The 17535-nt window shown below is 47.6% G+C and overlaps 1 protein-coding gene across 4 annotated transcripts in view; it reads right to left on the minus strand.

Annotated features, from left to right (window-relative positions):
- The window catches only part of LOC144153579 (MFS-type transporter SLC18B1-like), a 47561-nt gene that overhangs the window by 16616 nt on the left and 13410 nt on the right, over positions 1–17535 (minus strand). For 3 of the 4 annotated variants that reach the window (XM_077685208.1, XM_077685209.1, XM_077685206.1), the window contains exons 2-6: positions 12759–13133; positions 5181–5276; positions 5007–5080; positions 2740–2887; positions 1640–1708 (exon numbers count right to left, since the gene is read on the minus strand). In XM_077685208.1, the coding sequence (XP_077541334.1) occupies positions 1640–1708; positions 2740–2887; positions 5007–5080; positions 5181–5276; positions 12759–13073 (702 nt within the window). In that variant the 5' untranslated portion in view covers positions 13074–13133. Of the gene's footprint in view, positions 1–1639; positions 1709–2739; positions 2888–5006; positions 5081–5180; positions 5277–12758; positions 13420–17535 lie in introns of those variants that run through there. The other variant, XM_077685205.1, reaches the window with a different exon arrangement.

A 17535-nucleotide genomic window follows, 5' to 3' on the forward strand; every position in this document is an offset into this window, starting at 1 on the left:
CACTTGGCGCATGTTAGTCGACCACGACAAGCATTAGTGCCATGTCCAAACCGCTGACACTTGTAGCAGCGGCGTGGGTTCGGCACGTAGGGTCGGACCGGACATCTCAGGAAACCTGCGCTGACCGATTCGGGAAGTGTTGAGCGGTCAAATGTCAAGATTATGTGTTTAGTAAGTATTATTTGGTCATTTCGTCGTATCGTGATTCGCCGCACAGCTGTTACGCCCTGATCGCTAAGCCCTTCCAGCAGATCTGCTTCAGTCTCATTCATTAGATCTCTATCAGAGATCACGCCCTGGCAGCTATTAAGACTGCGATGGGGCGTGATCCTGATGTCGACATCGACCATGCGCGTTTGCTTCAAGAGGTTACAAGATTGTTGCTTGTTTTGAACTTCAATTAGGACTTCTCCCGTTGTGAGCTTTTTAGCTTTGTACGATTTGCCTACAAGGCTTTCAAGGAACTTGGAGATGATAAAGACAGACTGGGAAGTGATGGGGTTTGATTTATCCAGGGATTCCATTACCAGGAAGCGCGAGAAATTATCGGGCTTTGGAATGGAGATCGAAGACAAAGGAGGAAAAGATACTTCGGTGCGGCCCCTTTTCAGGGACCGATCACGTTTGGAGGGGGTGTGTGAAAATGCCATATGATACATTGGAAAGCAGGGGACGGGGGTACTTTCTTCCACAACCTTACCCTGATAGCTGAGGAGGTCCCGGAGCTCCCTGCCTGGTGAACAGACAGGGAGCCCATCCGCCGGAGCTTGACCTGGGCTCCGACGGCCACCGTTCGTGGTTTCTAACCCTCCACCTATAAACACATTGCCACGGTTGGATCCAGCGTATGTTTGGGGGCTCGGGGTCCGCGGTATCGCCAGTACCGTCACCAAGATTGCTCAAGGTGCCCCGTGCGGGGAAGTTTAAGGAGTAGGGAGACATGATTCTTTAATAATGGGTTGGAAGAGGCCAGCCCTGCAGGATGCGGGTCTTTCCTCTGCCGAATATTGGTGAATATGCAGTGAAGAATAACGCGAACGCACGAGTACACAAACGCATAAACAACACACACCCCAAAATAAAACAACAAAAAATTACGCCCATCTTCCCGCGAGGGAACCCTGGTGTGATGCGACGAATCGGGGGGTTCAATTGGTGTTTCCGTTGGGTTGATTCTCTAAATCGCGTGAAACGTGTTGCGAACGCGTATGATGCATTTCCATCGCATGCGGGTGTTCACATCCATCACATGCGGGAGGGATGTTGGCTGATAAGCACACTATATATGTGGTGGTTGGGTTTTTTTGTGTCATTAAAGTTGAAAGTTAGCGCTCTGCGTGTCGTCTTCTGTACATCTGTCCCTCATCTTCTGCTGTGCTTCGATACTTCAATTGCCTGTAAACATGCAGTATGCTATGAAGGACCTAATTTTGGAGGGTGCTGAAACTCAGCCAGTAGCATATGATGAATTGAGGTTAATTCAGAAAAAACAACCGTTAGTTCTGAAAAAAAAATGGGGTTGGGTTTATTTGTGCATATTTCGCATACGGAGGCACGTGAGAGCCCGTGTGAACGTTCCTGAAAGGCAGCACTGAATAAATGGCAGTACACATTGTGAGGAATAACTTCAAGCACTTACATCAATCAGTGCTCCTCCAATCGCCGATCCCACCATGTTACCAGACCCCCAGAGAAATTCTAGGAACGCCTGAAAAGGAGAAAGAAAGACATTGCAGCCCCTGACCAGGAATTACACACCGCTATGTTACGTGGAATGATGACAAGTACTTTCGAAGGAAATTCTTACGGGACTCGGAAGCATAAGTGCGCCTTTCAGCCGAACCAGCCAGGAAGCACTCCCGCGTTAAAACTACACTAGAAGGAATGGGCAAGAGCATAGGACAGGATGACGGGGTGTGTGTGTAACGTGTGTATACGTGACTCGTGACAGGTGATTATGAAAAGGCTGCTTCTCTCCCCGATTGGGACAATAACTGATGTCCTTAAACTATCGACTTATCGACTACTTATCTCAAGAGCAGTGACTGCGAAACTGATGAAATGAGGTGGAATTTCACTCATCACGCTGCTTCCCGTGGTATTTAAAGGTCGTCCAGTTGTGGGCAGATTATGGTGATTATAGCATAGTAAGACGTATTCTTCGTGTACTTGAATAGACGGTTAGACGACAGAATGGAAAGCCGTCGCCGATTAAAATGACAGGCACGCATGTCTTCATGAAGGAGAAGATTGAAATTTCAGTTGCTACAGCTTAGATTGATTGTAGGGTTTAACGCGCCGACGCAACGCAGGCGATGAGGCGCGCCGTAGTGGAGGGCTCCGGATTAATTTCGACCACCTGGGGATCTTTAACGTGCGCCGAAATCTTGTACACACGGGCGTTTTTGCTTTTCGCCAGTTGCTACAGCTTAGAAAGCTACCGGAAATATTTCAAATGCTTTTTTTTTTGTTATTATCTGCTTGGTTTACCTGCGAGGCTGTTTCCAAATGTCTCTTAATCCTGGGCGAGTCTTCCGGGAGGTAGTATACTCCCGGAACCGCTTATCACAACTTGTAGGATGCGCCGAATTCTTTTTGCTCCTGGCGTAAAGCGGGCAGGTCAAGGGTACACAACGACTCCGTGGCGGACAAAGCCCATCCTTATCTTTAGTCTTTTCTAGGTTGTTATTTCGGCCCGGGTTTCTTTGCCGGGGTGAATGGGCAGGAGGCGACACTCACAATGATGGCCCCCCTGTACTTGGGGAAGCGAGTCGTGAAGACGGCAAACATGCTGACGAGGTAGAAGGTGTTGGTGATGCCGCCGAGCACGACACAGGCGATGGACAGGCCCAGCAGGACATTGCCGCCGGGCGACCAGTACAGGCAGCTGCGGTATGGTGGTCGTAAAACAGGACGGGAAACATTGGCGCTATCCGCTACAAGAATGCGGATGGTGCGATACGAGCATGTTGACATCTGGGAACTCGTAAAGAGAATCAGAAAGAAACGCGGGATCACTTTATTGCTCTACATGTGTACGCAATTTTTTAACAAGGGTGGGCTTCCAGATTACTTGCGAAACTGTAGCAAGGACGACATGTAAAGACACTGCACTACGGTAGACGACTAGTGTCGTCCAGTTTCTCTTCTTTGCGTTCTTGTTGCAGTTTCTCTATATAACTGTCTTTATATGCTGGACATGCCAACTATCCCAACTTTCTGCTGTAACTGTCATGTTCGAAAGAAGGGAAGATGTATCGCGAAGGGACGCGAAATTCAACGGGCATGGTGACCTATTTAGATTGAGAAGAGTAGTTTAAGTGTGCTTAGATTTCTAGACTCAATAGTGAGCTTTGATTAGCTTAGAAATAAAATACAAAAACGAAGTCCTGTAAGCACCGGCCATTCTCCACCCGATAAATTGAAACGCCACGACTAGTGCCATTCGATTCGAGTAATTCGTTAAATGATTAGTTGTAAGCAACTTTGACGAACGCGGTTACTTCGCTTCCGAAACTGTATACGGCGGCGACTTTGTGCAAACTGCTTCAACGGGCCATGTGCACGGAGTACGAATTCGTTTTATTCGAAAGATTTGGTGTTTTGCAGTGTCCTCGGCACTCTTGCGGCAGCAAACGATGCTTTATTCACTGAGAAATTAATAAATTAAAGCTTAATTTTTGATACTACCACGAAATCGTGTGTTTTATGACGTCTGCGATGACATAACAAAGACAGGTCTTCAAACGAACGTCAATGCTCTGTTAGGCTCTGCAGCTGACTGCGGAGCATTGTTTACTGTCAGTACTGCTAGATAACGCCACCATACTGCGCCGGACCACTGTCCGCCTTTGCTGTGTTTTTGGACGTATTTGCACCTGTCTTGTTTTTGTTACGGTAGAAATTAATAGTTTCTGGAAACATGGGGTTTGCTCGACAAACAGGGTCACGTAAGACAACGTCGCTTACGCCAGTCGGCCATTGTTGTGTGAGACAACCTCAAAGAGCACGACGACTGTGCAGCTATATGTATACAACAAAAATAGTACGTGCACTACCAACAGCAGTACGCACTGGTACTTCTATGTTTACGTGTACTTTCGCAACTTCCATTGTTTACCCCATCATTCTTACTGCTATAAAATGAACATGCATTACAGTTAAGCGAAAATAGGTCGTTCTGCAAGCTTATAAACCCTGCCTCACTTGAGTTTGTTCTTGCCGGCCTCAGCCAGTCGCCAAGGCTGTGCACATTGCGTCATATGTTCTAGTGCGGTCAGTCAGTTTTTTCGTAATTACACAGCGGATATGAGCGAAGTTTACGTTAAAAGGAAAAGCATTGACGTGCTCTGATTCTAACGAGGCAATCTTTCGAATGAACCAAGCTTGTGTTTTGTTTGTATGGCCCCTTTAAGCGTATCTCCTGCTGCGAAATAGACGGGCCTTAGGACTTGTGAGTGCTAAAGAAATGTGGGACGAAAAATGCAGGCAAATAAGAGTGGGGAATTATTTTTTCTCAGCGACGGATAGTGCTCGAATAGGTTCACTCTTTGCGTTAAGACAACCTAATTCGGCTGTAGTTGCTATTTAATAGAGCTTGCCTACAGTCCAGCACAAAGTTATGCTTTTTGGGATAAGGAATGGAGGCGTCGAGATATTTTTACGAGGATGCATGGGTGATTTTCTCCGAGGGCACCACTATAAATTATGCGTAAAGTTACAACATACAGTTACACAATAAAATTCCACTCTATAGTTACACAATAAAATACTAGATTACCCTTAAGGTTACCCTATGTTACTCTTGCCTATGGGGATTTTAAGTATAGCAAGGTGATGGGTGAAGTTGAGCATGATGCATGCGTCGTGTCCGCTAAATAGCTTTTTGCGTGTCAGTAAGAGTTGCGGCATGGAAATTCTGACAAGTAGTAGGAATCTAAAGGAACAATGTCGGAATAGTGGGCTCGTAAGGAAAGGTAGCTTTGTATAACAGTGCAAGGACTCACCCAAAAAGTATTGTGAAAACGAAGAAGCCACCTTGCCCGAAAAGATAGCAAGATGTTGGTGTGATCCTGTTGATCTGTAGGGCAGCATGCAAAGAGGGTGTTTTTTTTTTTTTTCTGTCAGCCCACAGCACCGTTCCCGAAGGCGCTATGAATCAATATTCGACCCACGCTTACCATTTTTTCGGCGGTGATGGATCCAATCAGCATAAATACTTTGAATAGGGAGAAGACAAATCCATACTTCCATGCGTCTATGCCTCTCGAGGAGGCCTGCAACAGAAAACGACACAGCCATTCAGAAACTGGCAAGACGTAGTAAGGTGACTGCCACGTGAGCAGTAATCTTTTTCATGCAGGTGTAAGCACCTGCACAACGATGGCGTTCCTACCAAACTGAACATTTTAGTCAATCCGGGCTCCAATCTCGCACTACTTCGGGCGGGCTTCTTTTGTGTTCATGCTAGAGCGGAGCTGTTACTGGCAGAATATTCACAGTTTTTGATTTAAAAAAATGAAGGAAGCTCACGCTAGCGCGTAAGACTTGAAGGTAGCGAAGCTGTACGCAACCTTCACGACCATCACGACTGTTTAAGTCTACGATTTCAGCCGATTTGCTTCTTCGCTGCCGCAATGACCTTTACTCCATCATTGTTGCTGTTAGTGGGAGTTTCTTTCATTTTTTTGGAAGTGGTAATCATTGGACGTTACCTTGGAGGGGGCTGAACCCAACCTTTTGCATCACGACGGTTTAAGTTCACGATGTTGTTGTTGCGCCTTTAGGTATGGCACATACCCAATCAGGGGATCGGCCAATCAACAGAAGACAGTGAAAATAAATAGAATTCCTATTTAATTACGAGGCGCTTAGAAAAGATAATTTAGTCCGGTTTGAAAGAGGTTTGGTTCCATAAATGACAGAGAAATAAAAACTTAGAGCTGATTCTCTTTTTCGCTGCCGCTACGAAGTTTACTCCATCATTGTTCTTATAAGTGTGAGTTTCCTTCGTTTTTTTTTAACTGATAATCATTGGACATCACCTTGGAGGTGATGACGTACGCAATAACCTGTCTTTCTCGTTCCGAGAAAGTGCCGCCACGATTACGGCGAATGCTGGAGTATTTTTTTTTTGTTTGTTGTTCAATCTTCACCAACCTCCCTTAGCGGGTATGCGCGTTTTGGCCAATCTGGGCCACTCTCCCTAGTGGGTGTGCTCGGTATTTTCTTTGTATTTTTAACTGCAGACACAAAATTACGGTTTGCTGAACAGCTTCGCCGTTAAAAAAAAGGAAAAGGAAAGGAAACCATCGCCCTGCTTTTTGCCCCGTGTGTAAATTACCCGCGAACTACCCCAAGCGAACGGAGTCGGCAAGCTCTGAAAGTGAACCTCTTAGCGCGGCCACTCACAGCCTTTTCGGATGAAGTTGTGGTCTCCTTTACATACTTCTATTTTTCTTCCGCCCACGTGCGTTGTAGGGGAGGGAGCAGTTGAAAAACAAGGAATAATATTTGATTTAAAAAAATTCACCCATCTCCACGAAGTGAATCATGACAAGTGGGCGAAGCACTGAGGATCGTTCTTACCGTACATCACCCGTGAGAGTGCTTACTGCTGCTAAAACGATTTCCAATCCAATCCAATACAAAACAATTCAATTTAATCCAGTACAATCCAATCCAAATCCAGTTCAATCCAAATCCAAATACAGTTCAATCAAATTCAATCCAATGCTCCTTGCGCATGCGCAGCACGGCTCTCCAGGAGCACACACACTCTCTCTCTAACCCTTTGTGAACCTTTTATTTTGTTCTTGTTAAACTTTTGTGAACCTTTTGTTCACCGATGTTTCGATTTACACGGTGCTGTGCCGTGAACACGGACGCCGGACACCGGACAAGCTTTGACCTTAAGGGGCTTCGCCCCTAAAACAAACTTGGGAGGAATTTCGGAGCGAATTATGACCACTAGGAGTTGTGCACGTGGAAGAAGTTCCGGCGCCATCGGCTACTGCCGGCAAACGTCATACTCGCAGCGTGCGGCCGTTAAGACTAACCGCGAACGTAGATAGCGATCTTGATCACGGGTCGCTTCGATCAATCAGACTAAAGTCGAGCTGTGCATTGGCATGAGCACTCGATATTCGCTACTGCGGGGCACCTCATGTGCGAGAGTGAATGAATGACGCCCATCGGGCATTCATTATTCCTTCGCAGCGCCTATGTGGCGGACGCAAAGGCCCGATATTACTACCGGGGGACACATTACCCCTCTGCACATGCTCTAAGCGAGTACCACTAGCGCCTCGAAATAATTATGCGTATGCGTGAGATTCACTAGAATCACCTGACCGTGTGTAATATGTTCATGTTGGGTTGCTACGTTAGATGTACGTGAAAACTAACCTTTTTTTAACTTGTTAATGTTAAACAGTTCCCTCTACCCTATGTGAAAAACGAGGCAGCCAGGAAAAAAAATTGCACGTACGCGTTTCACCCACAGTAGTAAGTGATGTCTATCCGAACTCGCAAAAAATTGTTCTGGGAATTAGCGAGTTGGTAATTTTTCCCGGTACCAACAGCCTGTATAACTTGAACATTAGTTCTCGTCAGCCTTTTCATGTTGGACTGCGCTGACTGTTTAGATAAGGCGAAGAAGACACACAGCGGACATCCACAAGAAAACGCCTATCATGTGAATGCCCCCTGTGTATTCTCTTCTTAAAGACCAACATGAACCAGTACCAACTAGCCCCCATCTTAGCGTCCCCCCCCCCCCCTCCCCTCCTTGTTCTCGTATGTGCGCTACTAGACTTCGACACACGAATTGTAAACTTATAATCGAATATAACGTCATATTTCCGCCCCGCCCTGCTTATGTTCTCGCTCATGAAGAGGAGTATTTGTACCAACCGCACTCAGTACCTGATCGTTTCGCCCAATAATGACGGGTCGTGCGAGGACGGCACTAGGCCTGACACTAATTCTTGTGCTCATGCGAGATGCAATCGACTCACTCTTTGGTAACTTGTGACTTTTGACTAAGGACATCCAAGTTCAGCAAGATTTGTTGACGGGCTAGTTGTTCTGATACTTGAAAAGCCATGATAATTGAGCAGAAGCACGGCACACATAGGGAAGCGACAGGACGAGCAGCGATGTCGCGCATGAGATTATGGAAGCCTTTCTGATAAAGAATGCGCACAATTGCGTGAGTGACACATCCTTGGCTTTATATTAAAGAGTCTGATTTGTTAAAGTCGTACTTGTAGGGTGTTACGATAGATCATGTTCTGTCTAGGCGTTTTGCATAAGTATGTTCGGCACATGCGCCAATTTTGTCTTATATTTGGGGGCGTAAGCCCTCGAATAAATCAGTTGTTGGCGCTCGTCCTGTCGCTTCCCTATGTGTGTCGTCCGTCTGCGCAGTCCTCGTGGCTTTCCAAACGACATCCAAGTACAGGACAGTTTATAGACGCACGACTTGTCAGCGGAGCGGATTCCCTGTCAGGGGCTTAAGCAGTCGCATTGCAGATGTCCCATACGAAACAAACGCCAACATTAAACTGTCCTTCTGAGATATCAAGCGAACCGACATAACAGCGCTCATGGCCAGGGCTGCGCTCCCTGCGGTTGGGTGACCTCGAACGAGATTAGTGTGCGTTACCCGCTATTAACGTCGCACAGCCGCGACGACGGTAATTACCGCGCCCCGACCTCCGTAGCAATTCCTACGGCGAACGCATGCGACGTGCCCTCAAGGCTTCCTTCCGCGCACAAACGAACACGTTTTACGGCCGGCATAACAGCGGCGATAAGACAAGCCAGATCACCAGCGTCTGCAGCGATAGGGGCGGAAACCACCGTTGCGGATACCGCAATGGTTGCAACATGTGCAGTCTGTCACTTTGCCGAGATAATGAAACAAAAACAAAGAACGCGCGCTTTGTCGTCCCAAGGGCAGTGACGTAGGCCGAGTCTGCTCCTTGCATCTGACCGTCTGGAAAAACAGGATTCTTTTCAAGGCGTAGCGCGGATAGAATGTGGTGACATTGATTTTGTAGCGTGAGCTACACTGGCCGAGGTTGAGCAGTTTCGCGTGGTTCCGGGAGAGCCATGCTGCGCATGCGCGAGGAGCAGTGACGTCACACGGCGCACAGAACGTAGCTCGCTGCCCGGCATCTCACACACCCCACGCGCCCAGCGTCTTCGCCGACCTCCGTTCCGCACTTGGCGGCCCGGTCCACTTGATGACCATGCGAGTGGTGGCCACGTGTGGAACCGATGGCTCGTGCGTCGCAGCAACACCGGTGTGCGCCTGTGGAACCAGCTTAGCTCTGGGGCGATTGGGGACGCTGCGCCGGAGCCGCTTGATGAATATGCATGTCACATAGTGCTTATACCGTGTGCGTGTCATTGAAGCAGCAGTAAGCATGATAACCAAGCTAATCCTAGACAACCAGGAAAGCTAAGAAAAACCAGCTGAACCTCAGCTCACGCTACGTATAACCTGGCATAGCCGAGCTAAGCCACTGCTAATTTTTATGTGCTTCGCTGCACGTGTGCTCGATTTATGCGTATTCAGATTAATTTTCTTTCCTTGCAATGCTGAACAAGACTTGTAGAGATATACAAGCTAACCGTTATGGCCACCCACATGAAAACTCATTTCGTCTGCACTCTTCTGGCTAAACCAGATAGAAGAAAATACGCATTCCTTTCTCATCGCTACAGCGTTTTCTCTCTCCAAATTTTTTACCTGTGTAAGCAGGCAAACATTTTTCTCGGAAGTCTCGCTGCACTTACGTATTTTACCACTCGCTAAAACGTTACGAGCCAAGCCAATTACGAAGCTAATGCAAATTGGTACTTTTTTCCCGTAGTTCCTACGATGGCACGGACGGCCTCTCACTTGCCGCGTTGACGCCAGCAACAGATTCCTTTTGTAAGTGCAAGAAATATCAGGGTGTGTTGTACCCTCGTCAATCTTCAAACTGCATCTGTAGTACGTTGGAGGGGCGCAAATGATTTTCACTCATTAACTTATCGAATTTCAGAAGTCACGAATTAATTTTTAGGTAAATATGAATAATTTTTTGTTGTGGATGAATTTCATTCTTAACAACTGGTGGATTAGGAGATTTAGTTTGTTTTCATAGAAACGAAAGTGAGCACGCACGGACGTCTGCTCACAAAAAGATGCACTGGGTTGGAAATGTAGTTATATTTATCAAAGTCAAGCACAGACGTGAATCATCGTCGTCAGGAACACTTAATAGAAACTACCTTGTGCTGAAGACGTCGTATGCGTGGTTGTTTTTCTTTTTTTGTTGTTGATACATGGCCGTTGCGTCTGGGAGCGTTCTTTAATGTGAACTGCTGAGGTCAGCCCTGCTAACAGCACGCCATGCTACCCCAGGTAGGGATGGTTACAGTGGTGCGAGATGTGTATAGGACATTACGGCTCAAGCACCGAGAAAGCATAGGAGACAAGATAATGGTACAAACAAAATTAGATGAAATTAGTGGTTAAACGAAAGCCCTTCCAAGAGTGCATACATATCGCTACAAAACAGCGAGAAATTCCTAATCACATTTATCCTAGTTCCAGGAAATAAAGTACAGGGGCTGTCAGAAGGAATTGGAGCACGGGAGCTGTGGCCGAACTGCAAGGAGCGCCGTGTAGCTGCACTGGCGGTAAACTAAAGGAGCAGAACAGGCATGCGTGCCTAAAGACGCCGATAGCCCGTTTACTTTTTAACCCACTTTTCTTAACACGGTTCCGAGCGTTTTTCGCAGCATACCGGTATCGGCGATGGCGCCGATAGCGGACCCACATAAAATATTAGAAAATAAAAATTGTCACTCCAGATCCCTGAAATTGCGACGCTTCTCCAGCAGCTCTTGTGCGCTGAAAGTGGGTGAGCGACGCTGCTAGATGCCGCCTCTGCTATCAGCGCCATCGCTGAGACCCGTATGCTGCGAAAACGCTCGAAGCATTGTTAAAATAAGTGGGTTGAGAAGTATAGATGGGCTATCACCATCGGCAAGCGCGCATGCGTGTTCTGTTCCTGTTGTTTACCGGCGTTCCTATGCGGCTCGGCCACAGCTCCCGTGCTCCAATTACTTTTGACGGCACCTGTACGAAAGGAACACAGTTATCTACATGGGAAAGCAGTATTTTTGGCGAGCTGTAAATTTCTTGCTAACGATGACCTTGTTGAAAAAAAAAACGAGGCACACATTCTAGCGATAATGTCTTGTCTGAAGCATACGGTGACGTTTTAACGAAGGGAACCGAAACGGTCAGCAGATTTAAAAGCAACAAATCCTGACGTTTTCACTGATAGGTTTGCAAGGTTCTAATCGGAGGTGGCCATTGCTCGTTAGGCGTGGATGGCTTGGTGGGCAAGTTGGTAGAGCATCTTTAAAAGGGGTTAACTGCGCACGCGCACAAGGACGACCAAGAAAGACGGGAGTCAGCGCTTTGCTCCGTCCTTCGCGGTCATTTTTGGCTACGTGCGCTGTTAACCCCTTTTGAAGATGCGTTAGGCGCCGCCAATCTTCAGAACTTTAAAACACTGTAAAGGAAAAATTGATAGCCCCTCCGGCATAGCGCGAAGATGGAAGATCAGCGAAGCTGTAATGGTGGAAAGCTATACTAAGTCATGAGTGGTGACTTGATATATTGACCGAATAAAGACGAATACACAACTTCCTTAGAATTATTTCTACATTCTCACATAACTTGTTTCGGTGTAGTGCCGATAAGAGTTTCAGGCATTTTGTGTAACCATACTCCCTCCGTAGACGGTCTTGCATTGACAGCAGACGAGATAACTTCACCGTGATAACTTCATAACTGATAACTGATCGTAACTGATAACCCTGAGCAGATAACTTCACCCTGAACTAATTACGACAAGTAAATGAAACTCGGCGTAATGACAGAGCCGCCTTAGCGACCCATTTCAGTATGCTTTCTTTTTTCAGGAATACCAAATTGGATTGAGAGGCGCAGAACATTTTACGCTAGCCCTGGGGAGAACGTGTGCGATTCTTTGTCGACGTGACCCGATAGACGGGCGCAATTTGGTTACGAACATAGAGCATGACAGCTTCGCAGTAGAAAATCTTTCACAGCACGCCATTAAGATGGTCAGTCGCTGGTGTTCCACAATTAAGAAAGCCCTCGAATGGCCCCTTCCCGCGATAGGAGCAGGCATTTTACAACGTTCGCCACCACCTGTTACAATATGGCGCAATACTACGCGCCGGGCTGTCGAGAAGCCGGTTTGCGCTCAACGTCTGGAACAAACACGTGGACGTTGTTACGCGTCGCACTTTCCGCGTTGTGTGATGAGCGTGTCGAGGGTATTGCGACATGTTTCATCGCAAGTGACGTGACAGCCTGCGTAAGCAGACTCAATGCAGATTAGACACCGAGCGAACGTCGGCCTGCAAACGGCACACACAGAATGGAATTTCCTTTTTTTTTTCTAAATTTGTTTGGTTCAACGTTTAAGCTGCATAACGAAATTGGAGAGGGGGAGGGAGAAAGGAGGGGAACTTCCTCCACTGAAATTTCTTTTTGTAGGACAGTCACGCCTAGTTGAGAATTAGAGAACGCACGAGTTGCAACAGACTTCAAAACAGCTCGCGAGACATTTTTGGCCTTGACAGAGCGTTAACCTTGGAAAGGTGAGTATACATTTTGTATGAAATGCCTCCGAGAGGCGGCGCCAAGGCGGACTTACCAAGATCGGGTAGAAAGGCTGGATGAGCGCGAAGGCGGCCGAGATCCAGAACTCGCTGTGAACCAGGGGCAGAAGCCATGCATCCCGCTTGAACTTCGCCCAGCATCCCGCATCCTTGGGCGTGTCTTCCTTAGAGGCGGCAAGGTCCTCCTTCCACACAGCAGAGCCGTAGCTGGGGTAGGTCGCCTTCACGCCGTCGTTAGCAGGGTGTTCGTAGGAGTTGAAGGCCCTGTTGACGAAGGACCCGTTCGACACGTCCCCAGCGCCAGGGTGGACGGAGCGGCCGTTGCTGCTCGCCTCGAGCGCCGACGACATTTCTTCGGCCTCGTTACTGTGTCAGCGGAACAGGATCCTCCGGCGTCCCACCGCAGCCGCCTGCATGAGCGGTGGTTGGGTTGCTGGGTGGTTTCGGGTGGTAACGACGGAGGGAGAACACAGAACCGAGCCTGATCGACTCGTTGCGACCCTCCCCCGAGGCAAAGAGTCCGTCGATAAGCCGCAAATTATCGTGTTTCGTTAGCGGGTCGCTGCGGGTCGGCCGAGTGAAAGCGAGAACGCGTTTTCCGTTGCTGATAAACCCGCCTGCTCGGTCAATAACTTGTGTAGCCCCCGCGGATGCGCGTTGCGCGCGCTGTTTTTGTGGGGGGCGTTGTCGATGAATGCGCGCCATTCAGCGAGGAGAGATTCAGAGCAGAAAGAGGCGGGAGAGGAAGGGACGGAACGTTCGCGGTGACGAAATTCATTCGGTTCCGTCGCCGACGTCACAGGAAGATTAAGACTGATGGTGCGACGGAATTGCCTCGGGAGGATTCAAGCATTTCCTTTCGTAATGTTAGAAGCGGAGCGGGCAGCGACGCGAGGATTTTTGTATTTTGCATTTTCGAGCTCAGCCATTGAAGCGCTTTCTTTTCCTGCTGTCCTGCACGCGTTCCTGTTTTTTTTTTTTTTTTTTTTTTTTTGCTTCGAGACTTCGAAGGGCTCCGCGGTAGTTTAAACATGCCACAGCAGTAGCGGTCCCAGAGACTTTTTTTTTTTTTTGGGGGGGGGGGGGGGGCGAATTTTGATAAAAAAAACAGTATAAAAAAAGACAGGAAGAAACAGTAAAAACAGAAATAAGAGGGCACTTGTTAGTATTCGATGCTCGGCAGCATGCAGGTGATAGCGGTCCCCTTTTCCGAAATCAGTTAGGGGCGAAGAGGCTTTACTGCACCTCTGAGGATCTTTGACTTGTTCCCAAGCTTTCGCCCCGCGCGTAACGCCACGTCTAAGGTCGAACCGCCACTACAAATCAGTCGATGGCCTAAAACCGTTCGTCTTGACTCACGCGGAACGTCCCGAAAGGCCGCGTGCTGACAGGACCCTCGGATACGCAAAAGGCAAAAGAACACGCACCCTCGACGCCTCGGAAGCTGCCGGCGCCCTGTTCTCGGAATGCGTCCCGAGCCGTGCGCGCACGCACACACACAGTTAGTAGAAACGGTGATGAGGCTGGAAAGGAGGCGGCCGGTGGGGAAGCGTGCTACCTGCAGTCCAGTTGGACACAGGGAAGCCGCACTAACCGAACAGCCGCACTAACCGAACTAGCCTCCACGCAGTGTAGGCATTCGCAAAGGTGGCAAATGGGGGCCGACCGGCTGTTTTGCAGACGCCCCAGGCATCGGCAACTTGCTTCGAAACAAGTGCACATGGTTCGGCGGCCATGGTAGCAGCCTCGACAAAGAACCGCTCCCCTCCTTGCGCCTGTTCTACGGGAAGGTGATAACAATGCCGGCGTGTGCACGTATGCGGTGTAACCCGCTTGCGCACAAATATTTCACTTAGCGATCCAGTGGTTTTCGGCGCCCCTTAGGCGATGCAATGGCTGACTCGAGCCCGCATTTCTGTCGGTCGCAACACATTTGCGACCTTGCACAAGTTGGATACTTAAAAAAAATAAGAAGCTGAGGACCTCTTTGAGGGGGAGGGGGAGGCAACGGGGAAGGTTGATTGCCCCGCTTCCTGGGACCGCCACTGGTGAGGACGAGGCGCCACAATTTTTCAACGGGCGCTTTTTCACGTACCGTTAAGGCGTGAGGGTTCTTTGTCAACCGACAGAGTAACCCGAAGCGTTTCTATTTGATATTTGCAGCATACCGCCTACCGCTTAAAAACTCACAATTTCTTCTGTGGGGGTTTTCTTTTTTTTTTTTTTTTAAGTAGGCCAGGCCCCAGATGGCCCCAGATTTTTGTGCGGAAGATTGGACAGAAATGGCAAGGCTAGCTATACGAGAAGGGTTATTCGCTGTAAAAAAACGAGTTGGTTCAGACGCAGACCTTCATATGCACGCATGGTACCCATCCTCGCCGGGGATCGACAGTGCATGGAATCTGCGCACCCCGTGGTAAAACGATTTTTTGTTTGATTCTTGGCGTCCTTGCTTGCTGACTACGGAGGTTGACTGCCACGTTTTTATTCAAGCTGGAAACTATATTCCTTTGCGTGACGTGTCATGCCATTTTCAGCACCCGTGCGTCCGTCCGTCCGCCCTTCGTTGTTTTCCCGGAACATTCGACGTGCGCTTGTCAGGCTGGTGTGAACGGAAGCGAAAGTTTCGAGAGAAGCTTGTATGGCTGGGCTTCCTTGTATATTTGATGTCAGAGAATAAAGTCACGTGCCGTTAAGGCGTGAGGGTTGCAAAACGAACGTCCCGTTGTGTGTGGGCTATCAGCACGCGGTCAGCACCGAAGTCTCACGCCGTTCAAAACGGGATTTGGACCTCAGGATTAAAAGCCTCATTTCTCGGATATGCTGTTCCAGTAACTAATTATCAACAGGCGCCATTTTCTAGATAAAAACGTGACCTACACTTCAAGACTTCTTGCACCATGGTTGTGAAATAAAAGTAGTTAAATTCAAAAGCTTATAAATATAATCATTAGGATGTGCGAGATTAGTTACCAATAGGCGCCGCACTCAATATGTATAGTCATTATAAAAGTGTGCGTGTATGTAGGCGTCTTTCAAAGGATGACCACCATCATCGCTCAAAAGGAATGAAATTTGCCGTAGTTTCATCGTGCGTATATTATGTGTTAAAAATGTTAGCCTGGCTGGTCGTCCGCCTTGACAGAGCGGAATGGCTCATGTTTTTTTTTTCCATAGACAGTTGCCATGCGAAGCTCCCACTCTGCTTTATTACCCGTTGCCGCCAAGCGTAGAAAAGCTGGAATCTTTTGTGTACAAAACAGGTTTAGCTGAGTGGTAATGCCGTATCCTCCGCCGAGGGTGATTACATGCTTTGAATTGTAGGCCTTGACTGCCGTAAACCCCTATAATATCTGGGGGTGGTCAAATTCAAAAGTTTGCCTGAGCAGACCGACAGGCAATTTTTATCTAGGCATCTACAGCTTGTACATATTAAAGTGCGTTGGAAGCGCCTAGTACCCCTGTAGGGTGAAGTCACGGTGGGAAGACTATTAGAGCGAAGCTTTCAGCCCATCACAGATGTCGCCTGTAGTCCCCCCCAAAACGCGCTGCAGGAAAGTCAACTTTCTCTGATGGTGATGAAGACCGTGGGTAAGCAAAGAAAAATATTCACCACCCCTTCCTAAAGAAAGTTGAGAGAAGCGCGGAAGCTTTCTCACATAGAAACTGCGCCAAAAGTGCATCAAAACATTCGGTAAAACAGCGTTCATCCCTCGCCGAAAGTGCTTCCAATCGATCGTCAAAGCTTCAAAGACCCAAATCGCAAACGATGAACGAACTCGATCGTGCGAAGCTTTTTCGCACACTAACAGGGTTCGCACAGGTCCTTGAAAACCTTGAAAACCCTTGAATTTAGAAGTGTCAATTTCAAGGCCTGGAAAGTCCTGGAATTTTTAAACGGTCCTTGAAAACCCTTGATTTTTCTGGAGAGAAGCAATGGCCCTATCTTTTCACAAGAATTTAAAGTGTTTGTCGTGGATTTTAGGTGTTAAAAATGTAAAGAAACATTGTAACAATCAAGTTTCAGTGTATTGCATGAAATTACGAGTTTGGTGGATTGTAATTATTACGAGGCAACATTGGGAACAGCATTCCTCAATAGAATCCATGTCATGATACAATCCAGTGAAGGCCGGCTTCTCTTCTCTATCTTGCATGTTCTATTTAGTCTGTGGACGGCCGCTCATTGCATGTTTGCTGTGCCTCATACGCTCCATCTGCGTTTGCTTTTACGTGCAAATGGTGGACGTGTACATAGTTATTCCTGCCTTGCAGCAACACTTGCTGATTTAATTTCAGCTCATATTCTTGCTGACAAAGCAGAAGATGCAGGCAACATTATGAAGTTTTGAAATCAAACAGCCTCAGCAAAACACCAAGAAAAAAGAAAGACCTCTAAATGCCAGCTGTCAAATAAAAAATAAAACTGGGGGAGCATTCACGAACCCGTTAGCGCCTATCTAAATGTGCACTAATGTGCTTGGGTATTGGGCAATATCGAAATTTCGCACTGTGTTGAAAAAGTTGTAAATAATCACAGATAAAACATTAGACGGCGGCCTTGAAAATTTGTTTTCTGGTCATTGAAAACCCTTGAATTTTTGCTTTTGAAGCTCGTACGAACCCTGCACTAAGTAAACGCATCTGCGAACGATCTAGAAGTATGGCAATACGTGGCTTATGAGATAAAGGTATTCTGTTGTACTCTTTCTTCGTGATAGGTGTGTGTATTGGCCTATCTAGAACCGTTCCTTTTCTGCGATTTTGAAGTAGCCGTTTTGACGCAATGGAAGATCGGTTTCACGCACGCGC

The sequence above is a fragment of the Haemaphysalis longicornis genome, unplaced genomic scaffold, assembly GCF_048455015.1.
Source record: "Haemaphysalis longicornis isolate Haplotype H1 unplaced genomic scaffold, Haemaphysalis longicornis Haplotype H1 scaffold_9, whole genome shotgun sequence".
NCBI lineage: Eukaryota > Metazoa > Arthropoda > Arachnida > Ixodida > Ixodidae > Haemaphysalis > Haemaphysalis longicornis.